General features: G+C 40.7%; 1 protein-coding gene across 2 annotated transcripts in view; it reads right to left on the bottom strand.

The window, feature by feature from the left end:
- The window catches only part of LOC143100433 (ephrin type-A receptor 6-like), a 105,591-nt gene extending 95,819 nt beyond the window's left edge, over positions 1–9,772 (bottom strand). The window contains exons 1-2 of one of the 2 annotated variants that reach the window (XM_076263608.1): positions 9,694–9,772; positions 4,101–4,165 (exon numbers count right to left, since the gene is read on the bottom strand). In XM_076263608.1, the coding sequence (XP_076119723.1) occupies positions 4,101–4,165; positions 9,694–9,772 (144 nt within the window). Of the gene's footprint in view, positions 1–4,100; positions 4,166–9,693 lie in introns of those variants that run through there. The other variant, XM_076263609.1, reaches the window with a different exon arrangement.
- Positions 9,773–17,740: the final 7,968 nt, after the last annotated feature.

The raw sequence follows: 17,740 nt of genomic DNA, 5'->3' as shown, positions 1-17,740 counted from the left end.
CTATATGTGATATCTGCAACAGTGGTAGGCTACTGAAAACGGTTTGATATTAAATATGTTCATTTATGCAATAGCTTAGGGTGGACCGATGACATGTAGCCTACAGAAAACACTTAATTGGGGGCCAAGCAGCGAAGCTGCGAAGGCACCCATTGTGTTTCTAGCTTTTCCTATTATTATTACACATCTTTCCTCTGCCATTGAAGTCTATGGCAGCCCATAGAACCGTCTGGTGAAAAGTTGTGAAATTTGGCACACTAATTAGGCTGAGTCCCAGGATTAATTTCACCAAGTTTCGAGTCCGCACCCCGAGCGCTCTAGCGCCACCAACAGGCCAAAGTTGGACATGCGTTCATGCACGTAACTTCTGACCTGTTGGTCCGATTTTGAAAAATGAGGTACCATTGGAATCCTTGGACCAGTCCGAGTTCAACGCACCCTATGACGTCATTTTCCGCCATGATGGATTTTCCGCCATTTTGGATTTTAGTGAAAGTGAAACTAATTTTTCACAGGTCACAAATTTTGTCCGATCGTCACCAAACTTGACACACATGATCTTCAGACCAAGCCTCAAAAAAGTTGTGGTGTTTTGTCTTCGGAACTTAAACCGTTCGCCCGTAACAGCCAATCAAAATTTGCGGCGAAGCCGCCAAACAGGAAGTGAGCTCATATCTCAGCAACCCATTGATCTATCATAACCAAACTTAGTATATGGACTCATGACCCAATCAGGGGGAAGCTCAAGAAATTTGGTGACCTTTGACCTCTAGGGGGCGCTGTAATTAAGAAACATGCCTTTTGGCCTGTAGCTGCTGTTGTGCATAGAATTAAAACGCACTAGTGGTGTCTGGTAATACTGTTGGAGGTCCTTAGGCCGACCCAAGCCAACTTGTGATGTCATCGTAATTGATTCGGCCGCCATATTGGATTTAATCAAAAACACGTACAAGTTTTCGCAGGTCACAAATTTCAGCGGATCCTCACCAAAATTGGCAGAGACCATCTTCAGACCATGCCTTATCAGGGCATTGCTTTCTGGAACAATTGACAGAAGCATTCGGCTGTAACAGCCAATCGAAATTTGCGGCGAAGCCGCCAAACAGGAAGTGAGCTCATATCTCAGCAACCCTTGCATGTATCAAAGCCAAACTAAGTGCATGGACTCAGGACCCAATCAGGGGGACACTCAATAAATCTGGTGACCTTTGACCTCTAGGGGGCGCTGTAATTAAGAAACATGCCTTTTGGCCTGTAGCTGCTGTTGTGTTTGGAATTAAAATGTACTAGTGGTGTCTGGTAATACTGTTGGAGTTCCTTAGGCCGACCCATGTCAACTTGTGATGTCATCGTAATTGATTCGGCCGCCATATTGGATTTAATCAAAAACACGTACAAGTTTTCGCAGGTCACAAATTTCAGCGGATCCTCACCAAAATGGGCAGAGACCATCTTCAGACCATAAACTATCTATATATTGCTTTCTGGAACAATTGACAAAAGCTTTCGCCCGTAAACAGCCAATCGAAATTGGTGGCGAAGCCGCCAAACAGGAAGTGAGTTCATATCTCAGCAACCCTGCCATGTATCATAACCAAACTTACTACATGGATTCATGACCCCATTAGGAGGACGCTCAAAAACTTTGGTGACCTTTGACCTGTAGGGGGTGCTGCAATTAGCAATATTGCATTTTGATCTGTAGTTGCTGATGTGTTTTATTGATCTTTTATTTTTTGATGTGAAACTGATGACAACATGTTCCATCCAGTTCATTCTAATGCGTGCGTGTGTGCAAGGGCGGGGCGGGGCATGACGGGCTGGGGTGAATAGGTGGGGGGCTTGCTGGCGGAGGCGTTGCAATACTCAGCCCTGTTTCAGCCCTACAAAATCAGCTATGTTTTGATGTGACACTTGTTGAAAGTGTTGATCACGGGTGTCTGCTGAGTTCTATCTTGTCGCCGTGGCTTCTCCGGCCTATTCTGCTTGGCCCCCTCATTGCTGCTTGCAGCTATATTTCTGAATTGATGTGCTATGCTGAGTTATTAAATGTATGCCAACAATGGTTTATTAAAACAACATCACTGTAATTTATTTCGTCAGTCATCATGTTCATTTCCGCGATATCTGGTCGGATATGTGGTCGATATCTGCTTTGAACGTTTCAGTGTTTCACAAAGCCTCGCTTTGCCCATCCCCGTCAAAAATGTTGGTCGAGTGGCGGTGGAGTCATCAGATGCATCGTCTTTATTGATTTATTGATTTATTTATCTATTTATCTCTCCTCCTTTGTAGTAGGCCTACTAATGTAGCTACATTAGTAGGCCTACTGCAAAGGACGAGAGATAAATACATACAAAGTGCGTACCATCTCACCAGCAAAGAACTGTCACTCATCATCAACCAATCACTATGGTTACTGCAACTAAGACAAGTTCAACTCAAAGCGAAAAAGCACCGACGTCATTCACGTTTTTATGAAAACAGGGTGCACCTCGCGTTTTAAAAGCGTCAAAGTGCGTCCTGTCTGATCACACCTTTACCGCCCTGTTGGCCTGCACACTAATCAGGTTGTATGTATATTTTCCAGGCTTTTAGGTCGTTTTCTTGGAGGCTGCTTATTGTCTCTGCTCATCCATCTTGATAAACTGAACATGACTGGGGCATGGATGGATGCAGGACACTCAAGCCAGAGGGACCAAAGAAGCAAAACTAAGGACCACTGGTTTATGTGATAACATCAAAGATACCCAAGTCACCAAGGTAGGAAGAAGGTAGTGACAACAGCATCTGGTTAAGGCCTCAGTACATCCTGTTGTGTGCTTCTGCTTTCAATACGTGTTACTGAGGCACCAAGAGTGAGGAAAGATAACAATTATGTATTCACTTGTAGCAAGAGCAGACTTTTTGAAGTGGGTCACGTGGTGGGCAGAAATTTTGTAGTCATAGAAGACAAACTTCCAGCTGCTGTGAACCAATATCTTATTTGAGCCTACGGACTTGGTGGCTCAGATTTTCACTTATCCTTTGCTACTTGGGATGTAAAGCCATTTTACCTCACAAAGATCTCCCTCCCTTTCCTGCCCTTTCTCACCTCCCCCATGTTAAATATTCATGGCCAATCCAGTTTTCTGGGTAGGCCAAGAGAAGTCTTGACAGCTTAATCATGAAGTCAAGGCTGCAGCCAACCCTTTCCTCTTGGCTGCTGTCAGACTGACCTACATGATGTAATAGTCTTGCTTTTGACACAAATGTAGAGGGAAATACTCTGTTCAAGAGCAATAATGAATATAACTGCAAGTGATGAAGGATCATGGCACAAACACCTGTGGCCAAAAGCACCCGCTAGGCACTAAGGACTTGACCCTTGACCTTGAAGAAACATTGTGGTAGAGGAGTGTTTACTTAAATAAAAATCATTACAGTGTTGGGGAGAGAGGAGACACCATTTTGACAGTATGAAACAAGTCCAAATGCAACCTATCACAAGCTGGAGGGTGTAATATTCCTTGTGAAGACAAATATTTCAGGTTTATAACTCCCTATCCTTTTCTAGTTTATAATACCATAGTGCTGGTCTAATAATACACCCACCCACTGCCAGATATGGGGACAAAATAAAAAAGGTTCTCAACTAATTAATGTCATTAGCTCCCTATTTTATTCTCCAGTAGCTGATGTGACATCCGGTGATGAACTGCTAAGAAAGTAATTTATCGGTTTTGAGAGCAAAACAATGAAAGTGCCTGTTATTATAACATCTTTCATCATAATGTATCCTTAGAAGAAAATATTACTGTATATACTTAGTGTAACCAGAGGATAATAACATACAGTAGAGAGTAATCATTCAAGGCAGTTTACAGATATGAAGAGCAGGAGCTAGGACATTGCTCAACAAAGTTCATAATTTCTTGTGAAATGTCATTTATCTTAACTTCCTAGATAACTGTAAGATTCTTGTCTATGGGTGACCATGGAAATTATTATTACCATGATTAGCAGAGTGAGCTTCTAACCAACCAGTTAGCAACCCAGAGCTATTTTAAGGCACAGCCTACACATATCCACACATTGGTTAGGGCATAGTTTGTACTTACCCCATTAATGGGATACATTTTCCAACCCAATTCTCCAAGTACAGAGGTGGTGTCTAACAGCACAACTGCAAAGAAGCCAAAGGAAGGAGTTAATGCAACATTTCTGAGTTATATTATTGAAATGAAATTCCATGTAAAACTATTTACACAGCATTTTAGAGAAATTGATCAACAGCATAACAATTCAACTTTAAATTTAACTGTAAATAAGAACCTGCAACAGAATTTCATGAATTTATATATATGAGTTAATGTGTGTCTTGTAAAGCAATTGATTGATTAATGAATGAATCACCTTGATGCAGCCATAACTGAAAATAGTCAAACCAGCAAGGACATTAGAAGATTATGCCATCAGATATCAAGATGACAAGTGACTTGATCAAAATGCCTGACAAAAATGGTGTTCAGTGAATTAAATCATTTTTTATTCTTCACTATTTGAGGACTACATTCTTCACATTGTGGCTGCACGCATTAAGGGCCTGCAGTTTGTCTGGTTGCGTTGCTGCTTGAGACATAGCCACAGCAATGAAGAGAAATGGCTGCAGAATTTGCTGGTACTTGTTGGTATTAGTGGGTGCCCATGTGAAGGGCTCATTTTGTTTGGTTATGTTACTGATCAGATCATAAATGACCACAGCAACAAAAAGGATTGGCTGCAACATTTATTGGTATTGTTGGTTGCCTGTATCAAGGGCTTGCAGTTTGTCTGGTTGTATTGCTGATCAGATCACGGCCACAGCAACGAAGACGAATGACAGTATTACCGCATTGCATCGCACATTATGTGTCATACAAATTAGAGGCGAAAGAATACAAATGAAAGTTTGAGATTTGAGCTCAACTTGAAACATCATCAACATCCAATGTGTCGCTGCTTCTTTGTGATCATGGCCTGAAGTTGTTGAGGCATGCAATGTACTATTCTAGAATGGTGGGCTCAACCTTGTTCTAAAATCAGCCGTCATGGTGGAGGACTAGTACTGCTTGTATCCGAACTGTTCAGGATCCCCCAGGAGTTTTCAATTGGGATGATGAAGCTGGAAAGGAACCAAACGGGGGACGGTTCCAATGAACCGGATCCCAAAACTCTTCAGTAAACTGCTAAATCCACACAGAACTGGCAACATCCTGTCCTCCACAAGACTGTCCTATCACAATCTTCTTTTATGTCAACAGTGAGAGTTTGGACACTGAAGTAACCATCTCACCAGACCTTTCCTGGTGTTACTGCATATAACCAGAGACTTTCTAATGAGGAGACACAGCACTCAAAAAAAAATCTCCATAGAAATGCATGGGGTTAGTTTGTAACGCCAATATGGCAGTTGTGTACACATATCACACTCCTTCCGTGGCAAAACGTTGACATGTGAATACATTGAGCCAATCATGTGGTGTGTTGTGAATACATTGAGCCAATAATGTGGTGTGTTGTGAAGACATTGTGCCAATCATGTGTTGTGATCTCTCTGCTGGAGCAAGATTGGTGTCGTGAAGCCTTGCGCACGCGCATTTCTGCCAAAATAGATGCCCGATAAGTGCCCAAAAAGCGTTGCAATATGGCCGCCGAGTGGAGGGACTTGCCTAAAAGGACTTTGATATAACTTACCAGGTACCACACACCTACCAGATGCTAGCTCTCTCTCTGACTATTTCAACAGGGACCTCGGAAATGATCCAACTGGCTTTCTCTAGGCTGTCTAGCCAGAGGAGACACACAGATAGCAAAAGTGCACTTATACTCCACCCCATTTTAGTCTCTGGTTTCTTCCCGTCTCCGAGGCAGGGATGGGGCCGCGGAGACATACTCAACAGAGCCATACCTCAGAGACACACTAGCAAGACCGTGCTTAAAAGATAACAGAGAGTGCTTAAAGTTTTCTTGACTGTGATACATTCCAAATTATGACGTAATCATGAAATCAGCTTCCATGATGTAGAAAGATAGAAAAAAAATACTAAAAAGTAAAAATGACAAATCTAGAACAATCTAGAAATCTGCTGACCCCTATGGAGTTCAAGCATGGGGTCATCTTGTTTTGCTTCTTCTGTCGCTGCATTTCTCCAGTCCCACAATCTCCTGATCTCCATCAGTGATCTCTTGAGTTTGTGTACAGTACAAAATGGCCTGCCACTCCTTCATAGGCTACTTGTTGTCAGTAATGTTTGAGTGTTGAATATGAATATGTGTACGTTGTTACCATATGCACATCCTAACGATCATAAGACTCCTATATGCATCTCCATAAATGACGCCTAGTATGCATCTCCATCATGTGACCTCTAATAAGGATGGTCTGAAGTCACATATTAATTTTTATTAAAAATGGAATTCCAGTCCTCTTAACATTCATTTTACTCGTGGAGACATTGCTTAAACATGAATGTAGATAGATCTGATTCATATGGCTATAAGTGATGCATTGTGTCGGATGGGAAAAGGGGCTAAAAGCAAGATAATAGAGCAAATATTTCAAAGTAACCAAAGCAAGAGAACATAAACGGAAGAAAATAATAAAACAGGCTATGAGTGCAATACTTCAGTCTTTCTCAGATCAGGGATAAAGCACTATTTCTCCAGTTGATGTGATTCATTATAATTGTACAATTTCCGTACTATCATTCTATTTTTAACCAAAACATTAGCAAACTTTTACATTAAGTTCTCTAAAAAATTTCAATTCATTGAAAACCTAGACAAATGTGTTTCATTTCTCATCTCACCATTTCTCATTAATCAAAATGAAATGTTCATGACTAACTCCCATTCCATTTTATATAATTGCATTATACCTTAACTCCAGTTTGATTCACTATTTGACAAAAGAAGAATTAAAATCCCCATGAGACCCATGAATTCTAACAATTCTATCCCTTAGGAATTTCATCAAGGTGTGAGATAAAAATAGACTGGTCTGCTCATCGCTTATAAATAAGCACAGTATCTGCACAAGACCCACTGATCACTAGCTTCCAGCAGACAGTATGGGGTTTCAGTCTAATCTAGCATATGGGACCAGCTCACAGACTTCATATAATCTACTGTACACATAAACAAAATGCAGATCTGCATGTTCTGGACTATACAACTACTTAAGTGTCTAAACCTCTTGTGTGTCAGTAACATAGCATAGGCTACCACTTCATATAAACAAAAGCCTTCACATGCTGGTTGCAGGGGGTAGAATCTGAATTGGCTCATGAATACCTGTTCTTGCCACTGAGTGGTGCAATACATCTAACATTTCAGCAATAATCATCATGAGATCTCATTAAAAAACAACTAACTCAATCACATTTTAACAAACCAAGTGGCAAGACCAAGACTTCCCTAATGTGTCATGTGTGTTAGTATTATACAGGAGTGTTGGTAAGCAATTTAGAACAAGTCTAGGGACTCTCTCTTTCTCTCTCTCTCTCTCTCTCTCTCTCTCTCTCTCTCTCTCTCTCTCTCTCTCTCTGTGTGTGTGTGTGTGTGTGTGTGTGTGTGTGTTGCTGTTTGTTAATTACTCTGTAAGTTGTTGACTATCTGAGGTCAGTAAAGGAGGAAAAGCCAAGGGGAGGTCTGGGGTCACCTTATGGCACCTTCCGTATGACAGACAGGCAAAGAGGAGGTAAAAAGGAGGCATAGAGGTTATGAACACTGTCTCACAATGTGATGCTAATGGGTTCATGAGATAATGGAATCTGGTGCAACTTGAAAAGTTATGCTATCAACATGTCTAATATCACCATGTAGCACTACTAAGCACTAAAATTTACTTGGCCTTTATAAAAATGCATGAAACTTACATTATCCCACCGTTGCCACATCTTAGCTTTCATTATCAGCTTTGTGACAGGTTGAAAAGGACTCAAGGTGTAGCTCACGTAAAACCTCATTATTCAGTGCCCTTGTCACTGTCAGGGATACAGGAAGAAAACCAGATGCTATTGTTGGTTGCCATTACCAGGTGTTATTAGCGTTTTACACAACCTGCTCCTCAACACTGCACGTGTGTTGTTGAAAGTGAGTAGGACTGTAAAATTCACAAGTATATACAAGATTGCACTCGTGTGAAGAAAAAAAATCAATAGCCAATTAAAATAATTTCCTTAATGAATCACTCAGACCCCAACTATGTAAAAGCGCACAGGGTTTTTCAACAAGGCCAGAAAAGACATATGGCTGTGTGGAATTCGAAAGCAACATCTAATTCCTATTTCGCCTCCCAAGAGCTGGAGCCTCATTCAATTTCACCTGTGAAATTCTCAATTCAGGCTGTTTGTCTGGGTAGATGTTGAAACTAATCTACTACCGCTAAAACACTGATTTGACTACTCTTTCTCTTTCAGAAAGACATCTACACAACCAATGTTTATTTTTGACACTTCATAGACAACCACACTGTCTAAATTAAAACTGCCTTATGCACAACAGACATGCAGGACTACATTAGGCTACTTATTTCAAAAGTAACACAATGCTAGTCTCCACATTGAGATGTGCACTCTCATGCTCTCATCTTTTTATCTCCAAGTACCACATACAAAACACAACTGAGGGATGGCATCTGAATCAGTTCTAAGCAATATTTCATTTTTACATGAATCTTTGACAGCACTGGGTTAACACACATGGTGGCTATCATGTATTACTTGCCTCCACATAAAAAGAAAACAACAGTGTCAGTTTTATTGAGCCAAGCACAATATAAGAACTGGAGGGGTGATTCCTGCATGTTGCTGTAAAATCAATAGCAGTATTTCAACCCTGAGCGATAGCAGACACACACTGAGAGCTCTTCTTAACAAAGTTCACAGACCACCAGGTCCATTTCACCTATCAGATTACATATTTGCTACAACCTACTTTTGTTGTGTCCTGCAAATAGTGCTTAATATAAAAAACAAGATCTATCTGTCTCAAATCTACGTGACAATAATCTTCATCCCGCATAATTTATTACTTTCTTTTACATTGTCTTCATGGATGTATCTCAGTGAAATAAGGGTAGACTACTATAGGTTGCTGGAAATAAATCCATAAAATAGCCTATACCATATTTCTGCATTGCCGGACTAACAACAGACAGCTTATTTTGCTCACTGAGAATAGAAATTTGACGACGTGTGGGACATGTACATTTAAATGCGCAATTCCAGGTCAGGTGTAGTAAGTTGATGTAAGCAATAGATCATCTGGCTACTGTAGAAATAATCAAACTATATTTGTGAAGGCTGTTAAACTATTAAAGCCGTTCTGTGTGTGTGCATGGGTGTTCTGTGAGCAGTCGGGGCTGCTGAAGTACGATGCACTGGAGTAGCCTACTGCCAACCGGAGATAATTCAAGACAGATTTGGAAAAGACGGTGGAGAACAGATACGAAATAGCTTACTGACAACGTATTCAGAACGAACGTCTCACTTGTCACCTGATTAACTTGGATCAGGTGGGTTTGGTTGATGAAATAATATAGCCGACCAATGGACCGAAATATGTTTTTATGTAGATGTACGTATTGCACAAACAGACACGATCAGAATTAAAGTGCAGTGCATATAACGGGTTGTAAAACTCTGTTAATGCGATATAACCTACTCTTACCGTGATTACTCTGAGTTGAAGCTGAGAAGTGGAGCTTCAGGGACAGAAAAATGAGGCAAAATCCTACTCCAACAGTCATCTCTGAAATATCCACTTCACTTGGTGCGCTTGCGGAGCTTAGCGATATCCACGTGAATGTTTTGGGATTTATATCTTTAAAACATTTTTAAATGCCTGTTGACAAACCACTCATCCTCGATTGCCAATATGCAATATGCCTGGACCGGTTGACACAAAGCAGTCAATAAAGATCTCCATCACTTTTCCGATGCAGCGAAGACGGTAACAAAGTTCACTTTTGTCTAAAATCAGGCTGGCCGCTGAAAATAACTCATACTTCCTCTGTGTGGGTTGTTGCACATGGCAAAATCGACTTCACCTGACGTATAAGCGCGCCTTGCTTTAAATATCAGCAGTAGCGTAGTCCTTGTTTATTTTTTGGAGTCATACTCCTATCTATCTATCCCTCTGGGAAGACAAAACCGATGTTTTCCAGTCCATTTGACTCCTGGGATAAAAAATACGTTTAGTTTGTCGCCGATAATTGTTAAGAACTCTTGAGACTGTGCGAACAAGTTTGCGTGTCCTGTCTCCGAAGCTCAACGGTGCTTATTTCGACCTGCATGCAGCAAATTACCGGAGCTGCGAAGGTGAGCCAGACCAAGGGAATCTATCTATGCTGGATGCTTGGCGCTAGAGGGTGTTAGCTGACAAGACAATACAGAACTTCATTTCACCACGACTTTAACTCTTTTAATCCCACAAAGCCTACAGCAGTCAGTGGGTGTAAATGTACGTGAAGGCGAATTGAAAACCTCCATCGGTGTTAATATGTGCACCTGAATATTTGTGCAGACGTATTTTGTCACTGTAATTCTCGAAATAGAATCGTCTGAAAATATATGCCTAATTCAAGTAGCCTAGCCTATTTGAGTAGGCCTATCGCCTGTGTCCAAAATTTATTTATTTATTTATTAATGTATTGCATCTAACGTAGGCCACATGGAAAGAATAAGCTTCACTTGTCATTCAACTTTCTACACTTAAGTACATCAAACTGAGACTTCAGGCATCACATTGGCTGAATGTTGTGTGTTGTTGTCTTTATGTTTATTGCCATAAATGCACTAACAAACAAATAAAAATATTTAGAGCAGTGTCCGATTGTCATCTTGAGTAGCAACAAAACATGGTTTTAACGTTGCCTGCATAATGGTTTCTGTATGCTGTAGGTGTTGGTGGCAGTGGCATCGTTTGTGTGTGCCCCCCCCCCCCCACACACACACACACACACAAACGATGCCACTGCCACCAACACCAGGCAATTTTAAATGGCTTTATATTAGTGGATTTGAATGACCTACACACGTAAGCTACAGCATTTAAGTTGAATGGAATATCAAAGTGGAAATTATAATAACTTTTGACAAGTGATACACTATACAGAAAAAAATGTGTTAATATATGTCCACTAGTAGCCTACTCTAATTTGAAAAGGCCACAGCAATGAACAGGTGTGACTGTAGAATGCAATGCCAACAAAGCTTAGGCAACGGCATCATAGGAACAAGGGAACTCATCATGAGATCCCATAGAATGTGAAGGCAGGTGGGTCTGGGACGCCGGACTCCACAGTTGACCCTTCTGGAGGTTTCGTGGGCCTGTGTGTTCCTGGGGCGTGTACTACGAAGGGAATTAAAACCCACTCTACGACAAAAATCAAATACGTCGGCAGTGAACAAAGCAAGGCAAGGCCGTTGGCAACGTATTGCAGATCGGGTAGCCTAAATGCCTAAAAGTAAAGTTTTATTTCCACATGTTCTTCAAATATGTGTTACGGAGGATTAATAGCTTGCGGAATGTCTGAAATGAGTTGAAATCATTAAATTGCCTATTTTGAGTTCATAGAAATGCCTAGATGCAATACAATTTAGAAGTGGGCATATAGATTAGGCTACAGTAATAGGATAATTGAATGTTTAAGTAGCCCCCATTGACTGATTTGTATGCCTAATCCTGTGAACATTTCAGATGCAACACCATTGCCAAACGCACATGGCAGCAGGTGAAAATGAAACACAAAACACATTATTCAGAATAGTAGGTTTATATAGCTATAGCTTGCATTAATATTTCTTAATTATGAAAACATGTAGGCCTAGTATGCTTATAGCCTTCATTTGACCTCTGTTTTACAGCTAACAAGAAAAAAGTGTCTTTGAACACTACTGTAAGGAGGGTTTTACAGTAGCAGAGGAGTTGGCCATCGCAAATAATAGTGGAAGGCCGATTGTGGAAGGGGTTGAGGGAGGCATTCGGTCGGATTCTGGTGCTGTGGAAATGTGTAGCCTTTATGTGCAGGGTACAGTAATATGACATTCAATTCAACAAGTTTGTTAAAATGGTGATTTTAATTTATTAGGCCTAGGCTATGTCCGATTTATGTTAGGCTATTCTTGCTCAGATGTTCAGCATACTGTAGGCTAGGCTAGGCCTATGTCCGATTTATTTTCGGACATACTGTTGCTCAGATATTCAGCATCACCGATTAGATGGAAAACATGAATGTCCACGTAAGGGCATTGCTATGACGGGTGACATTAGAGACTTTTGCCTAGATCATCTGACAAAGATAACGAATTCCCTCGACTGACAATCTATATCTTCATAGAGAATATGAAGAATATTTATATGGCGGTCTCTAAAACCCCTCGAAGAGGGCACCTCACGATTTGCGCTCCGATGTCGTATGGATCATCCAGGTACGCCAAAATAGTCTCGAATTGTTAGTGGAGGGGTGGTAGCCTACTTATAAAGGGTGTGGTTAACGGAAACCTCGGGTTAACCAAGAACATAACCTGCTCGTAGCAGGTTTGAGATGCAGCGTAAATTGCCATGGCAGCATACCTCGGTTAAAACCTATCCACCTTTCGTAGTAGGCAACGGGTTAATCGGAAATTTACGCCACACGTGATCAAGTTACTCTCGAAGTTACCCAGATAAGCAGTAACCCCGCTTCGTAGTACAGGCCCCTGCTTTGGTTCTTTCTCTGGGCAATTAGGCTCCTAGCTTTGCAGAGCCTACATCAACAGGGCTTATGTAAGTGAAGCTTACTTGTTGCGCATGAAGGCTGCTTTATTGGTGATTTTGTGTTTGCTGCTTTGGTTTGTAGTTATTGTTGTTGTTGTTGTTGTTGTTGTATCCCATGTGGTGTTGTTGTGTAATGTTAATTAGGCTTGGTTGTTGATTGGCCAGTGGGCACTGAAATTCCCTACCTATAGCACAAGGATTCTAACACCTCTCATATGTTACAGTAAACTAATGATTTACATTTTGGTTGCATCTTACTCGTTGGCTGACAATTCATCGGACCGTTTTGTTAAAATATGATTATAAAAAAAAATGGATTGCTACCTACACACTTTGCTTTTGACATACAACAGTATCTACAAAATACCAAACATTACTATATAAAAGTGTAATAAAAACATTGTGTTCACTGTGCATTTTCATGAAGCACTACTTAAGACATTATAAATCCAGCCATTTTTAAAGGTCTGTGACTGGACACTTTTTCCTCTGTGAGTGGGTGTGGGATATTTTGAGAGATGGTGATATGGCGCAAGAAATCAATTTGAAGAGTCTGAGTCACACATTCTCTTAGGCAAGGAACATACCCACTTCATCTTGAAGCAAAGTGCATTTGCCTCATTTAATAAGATCAGAAAAAAATCACAAATGATAAAAACCCAACACATGCCTCAAAACATCTCTGGAACCTGTAACAAGATAAATAAATGTTAACTGATGAATCATATGCCAATTTTCACCCAGGGGTTATCTAATGATTTACAGTGCAAACCATTTGGGGCCCTGTATTACAGATTATGATGATGAACAAAACCAGTGGTCCTAATCAGCTAATGTACCAGAGCAAATCTGTTTGTACTGTACTAGCATACTATGCAGGCCTGCCACACATGAGATTCTTCAGTGTTTGTTGCTTTGACAATCCCACTAAAACACTGTAAAAGGCTCCTTAGGCCTACAGACTAAACACACACTGACAGTATTATATTTTATTTATAGTATTCTATTTTACTGTCTAATAAGCAGCATGTGTTCTTGTTCAGAGTCTGTGGATATTATTTGTACTGAATTGTGATTGTGTACCTTACCTGGATTACCATTGGTGATTTGGTCTGTTCACTTGGAGATATAGAGGTATAGAGCCTGAGTGGATTATGTGATTGTGAAAGACAATCTCAGTGGTGTCTGCTTGCCTAATGACGCAGCATGAAATCGTTAAAAAAAAGTCATTGTGGTGCTTACTGCATGGGTAGACACCTCTACAGGACAAGACTTTTTTTTCTGGGACCACCCCCCTTTAATGTTTAATGGGCCATGGATTTGAATCTGGAGTTATGTGATGCCAGCAAATGAGAGGAGCAAATACAGTAAGATTATATTTATGAGAGGTTAGTGTCATATCAATAGCCCCCAGCAACCAGACATATAACACGTCTTTTAGTAATAAAGTTAAGGCTGCTTCACAAAGAATCTTGCTAAATTGTGTAACATGCAACAGACACAGTGTCACTGTTTGTTAAAAATGATAACATTTCAATTGACTTAACTCGATGCACAGATGATCAAATGATCGAAAGAACTTGCTCGCTTTTTGCTATTTTTGTTTTATTTCTATTCTGTATGGATTATGGGCATTTTTACAGAGTTCCCACTATATGTCAGATGTAAAATTCCATGACTTTTCCCTGACTTTCCCTGACAAAAAAAAAAAAAGAATTTCCATGACCTACTATGATGGTACAATATACCGACCAAAGATTTCAGAGCAGCCACGTAGTGTTCAAGACTCTTACTTTTTTAGAGCGGGAGAATGACTAAATGGGCATTGAATAAACAAAGTTGGGCTAACCACAACTACTCAAGCAAGCAGTAAACCTAACCTAAATGTAATCAAATATATTTGTATCAATGTATTTTGACAAGTACATTTTAAACTGCTACAACAAAATTCCATGATATTCCATGACTTTGCCCCAAAAATGATAAAATTCCCCGACTTTCCATGTCTGGAATAGTCTTCCCAAAATTCCATGATATTCCAGAAATTCCATGACCCGTGGCCCGTGGGAACCCTGGTATGGGAACTCCACAGTTAGAGATTGTAGTACTCTGCAGAGAGTAGTGCGCTCAGATGAACGTACTATAAGAACTCAACTCCCTGCTCTACAAGATATCTATTCCAGAAGAGTACTCCTAAGAGCCCAAAAGATTCTGAAGGACTTCTCATCCTAACAATGGATTATTCCTACCGCTGAAATCAAGAAGAAGCCTATGTAGTCACCAGTGTTGGGGAGTAACGGAATACATGTACCGGCGTTACGTATTCAGAATACAAATTATGAGTAACTGTATTCCGATACAGTTACAAGTTAAATAGTTGGTATTTAGAATACAGTTACATTGTTGAAACCAATGGATTACATGACGATACTTCTCTGTTTCATAAGTTTATTCACTCTCTAAATAAATAAAGGCAACTCAGAAGCTCCTAAAAGCAATCTATGATTTCCATGTTTAAATCCAAGCCCCGCCGTCTTGCACTAGCCTCAAAACGCAGCCAGCGCGCATTATGGACGCGTCATCGGAGACCCTGAAATGACTGTTTGCACAGCAAATTAGGAGTAAAGTAAGTGGAGGTAACTCCTGTTCCTCACTGATCGCGGTTCCTGATGTCTGTTCAAAGGATATTTTCCCAAGTATTAATAGGCTACTTCGGCCAATCGGTTACACAGTTTGCTAATCAATAAACAGAGCCTATAGTTCACGTGTTGATTTAGACCTAGGCCTACAATTAAACCAATCTCTAAAATAGGCACTGCATTCTAAGTTTTTTATTCTAACTTAAAATAGCTTTATGGATTATTTTTTTTTCTAATTAGATCTAGCCTACGTTTTAAAATGAATTATATGGTGGAGCCTCTGAAGAATTATTCTTGCGAGTAGGCTAGCATATTTTAACGTGCGGTTTTTGATTGTCATTACGCAATCACGTTCATTTTGAGAGCACTGATATACAGTAGCCTAGATAGTGTTTACATTTACAGGTCATTTGCGTTCCACCTGTCATATGCGCCCCTCACTTGTACTGGGTTGATGCCACCGAAAAATCTCACAGGTACTAATATATTTTCTGGCTACGCCCTTAAAGTAGCCTATTTATTTAGTTTGTTTTAATTAGCCTAGTCGCCTGCTGTAAAGTAGTTTTAGTGGTCACCTTGCTATTTTAAAGTTGTATCAGGTAGCTTAGTTGACTTTACATTCTCCTATGTGGGCCTAACACTTCAGCCATTTGGAACAGAAGAACACACCAGAATAGGCCTGTTTAGTAGGCCTAAGCAGGATTTGATGGCCGCATTCCTACACTTATAAAATCCAATTCAATGCGGAAGTAATCTAAGTATTCAGAATACGTTACTCAGATTGAGTAACGTAACGGAATATGTTACAGATTACATTTTTGGGCATGTATTCTGTATTCTGTAACGGAATACGTTTTGAAAGTAACCCTCCCAACACTGGTAGTCACAAAGCCAGAACTGAGAGACTCAGGAGAATTTTTTATCCCCAGGCCATCCGAACTCTGAACTCACACTATACTGACTTTGCACACATTCACTTCTCAGCACTCTCAAACATTTCCCAACCCTGAACGCACACTATACTGACTTTGCACTCATTCACTCCTCAGCACTCATGACCCCCCCCCCCCCCCCCACACACACACCTACATGACTTTTAGCACTTTTACATCCCTCTCCCTGCTACAGACCTTTTATTTATTTTCTTATTTCATCACATGTCAAAACACACACACACACACAAACTATCTGACTTTCTCCAACTTTTGCACATCTCCATAGAACTTTTTATTTATTATTTTTGATTTCTCCTTCATCTATCTACCCATGTCCTTGATTGCCTAGCGTTTCTGCCCCCCCCCCCCCCTCCCCACCCTCATCCCCAACACACAAACAAAAAACACACACACTTACATCATCACTGTCATCACCTCACATACATACAGCACACTGCTTGCTACAGTAAGCCTCCTCTACATACTTGCTGCACACTGCCCCCCCTCCCTACATACACAGCACATTGTCTTCAGGATCTTAACACACATCATATACATACTTACAGCACACTGCTCCCACATACCCACACACACACTACACACACACACACAGTCACTGCTCCACTCCCCTCCCGCCCACACACACATCTTCACTGTCATCACTCACATACATCATGCATACAGCTTGCAATAGTAAGTCCCTTCACCATACTTGCAGTACACTGCCCCCCCCCCTCTCCTACATACACAGCACATTATTTAATCAGGAAGCTTCTCCAACACACATCCCCAACATACTTATAGCACACTGCCCCCCCCCCCCCACCAATACACAGCACATTGTCTCATGAGGAAGCTTCTCCAACACACATATTGCACACTGCCCTCTCCCCACACACACCAAGACCCCTGGCAGTTGGGTTAGCCCCTTGAGCCGTGGATCTGCCCAAGGTCCTTGTTGGTGCCCCCCCCCAATCCCAATCCTCCCCCACCTTTCTTATGCAGCCCTTGCCCCTTAATCTACTAAACCCCTCTTCTACTGCACTTTTTACCCCCCCCCCCCCATAAATGCACAAATAGGCTGACACCAGACATAATTTCACTGCATTTCTTACATCCAGTAACTATATGCATGTGACAATAAACTTCCTTGTATCCTTGTATCCTTTTAATAACTACTCATTTGAATAATCATCTGATCTCAGTTGCCAATCAGTGTGGATTAAAAGTGCATTACTATCAAACCAAAAATTATTTGACAATCCCAAATATTTACTAATACTTTTTTATCATGAGACAAACATTCAGTGAAGACGTACACACTGGTTGGTGCAAAGCTATGACCACACAAACAGGTTCAAGTACAATGTTCAAGTCTGGATC

The sequence above is a fragment of the Alosa pseudoharengus genome, unplaced genomic scaffold (assembly GCF_046254945.1).
Source record: "Alosa pseudoharengus isolate Yale_2024_CS ecotype anadromous, Long Island Sound unplaced genomic scaffold, YU_APseudo_1.1 YU_APseudo_1.1_scf_3, whole genome shotgun sequence".
NCBI classification, from domain to species: Eukaryota; Metazoa; Chordata; class Actinopteri; order Clupeiformes; family Clupeidae; genus Alosa; species Alosa pseudoharengus.
The sequence above is the reverse complement of the archived record's forward strand: the minus strand, read 5'-3'. Positions and strand labels throughout refer to the sequence as shown.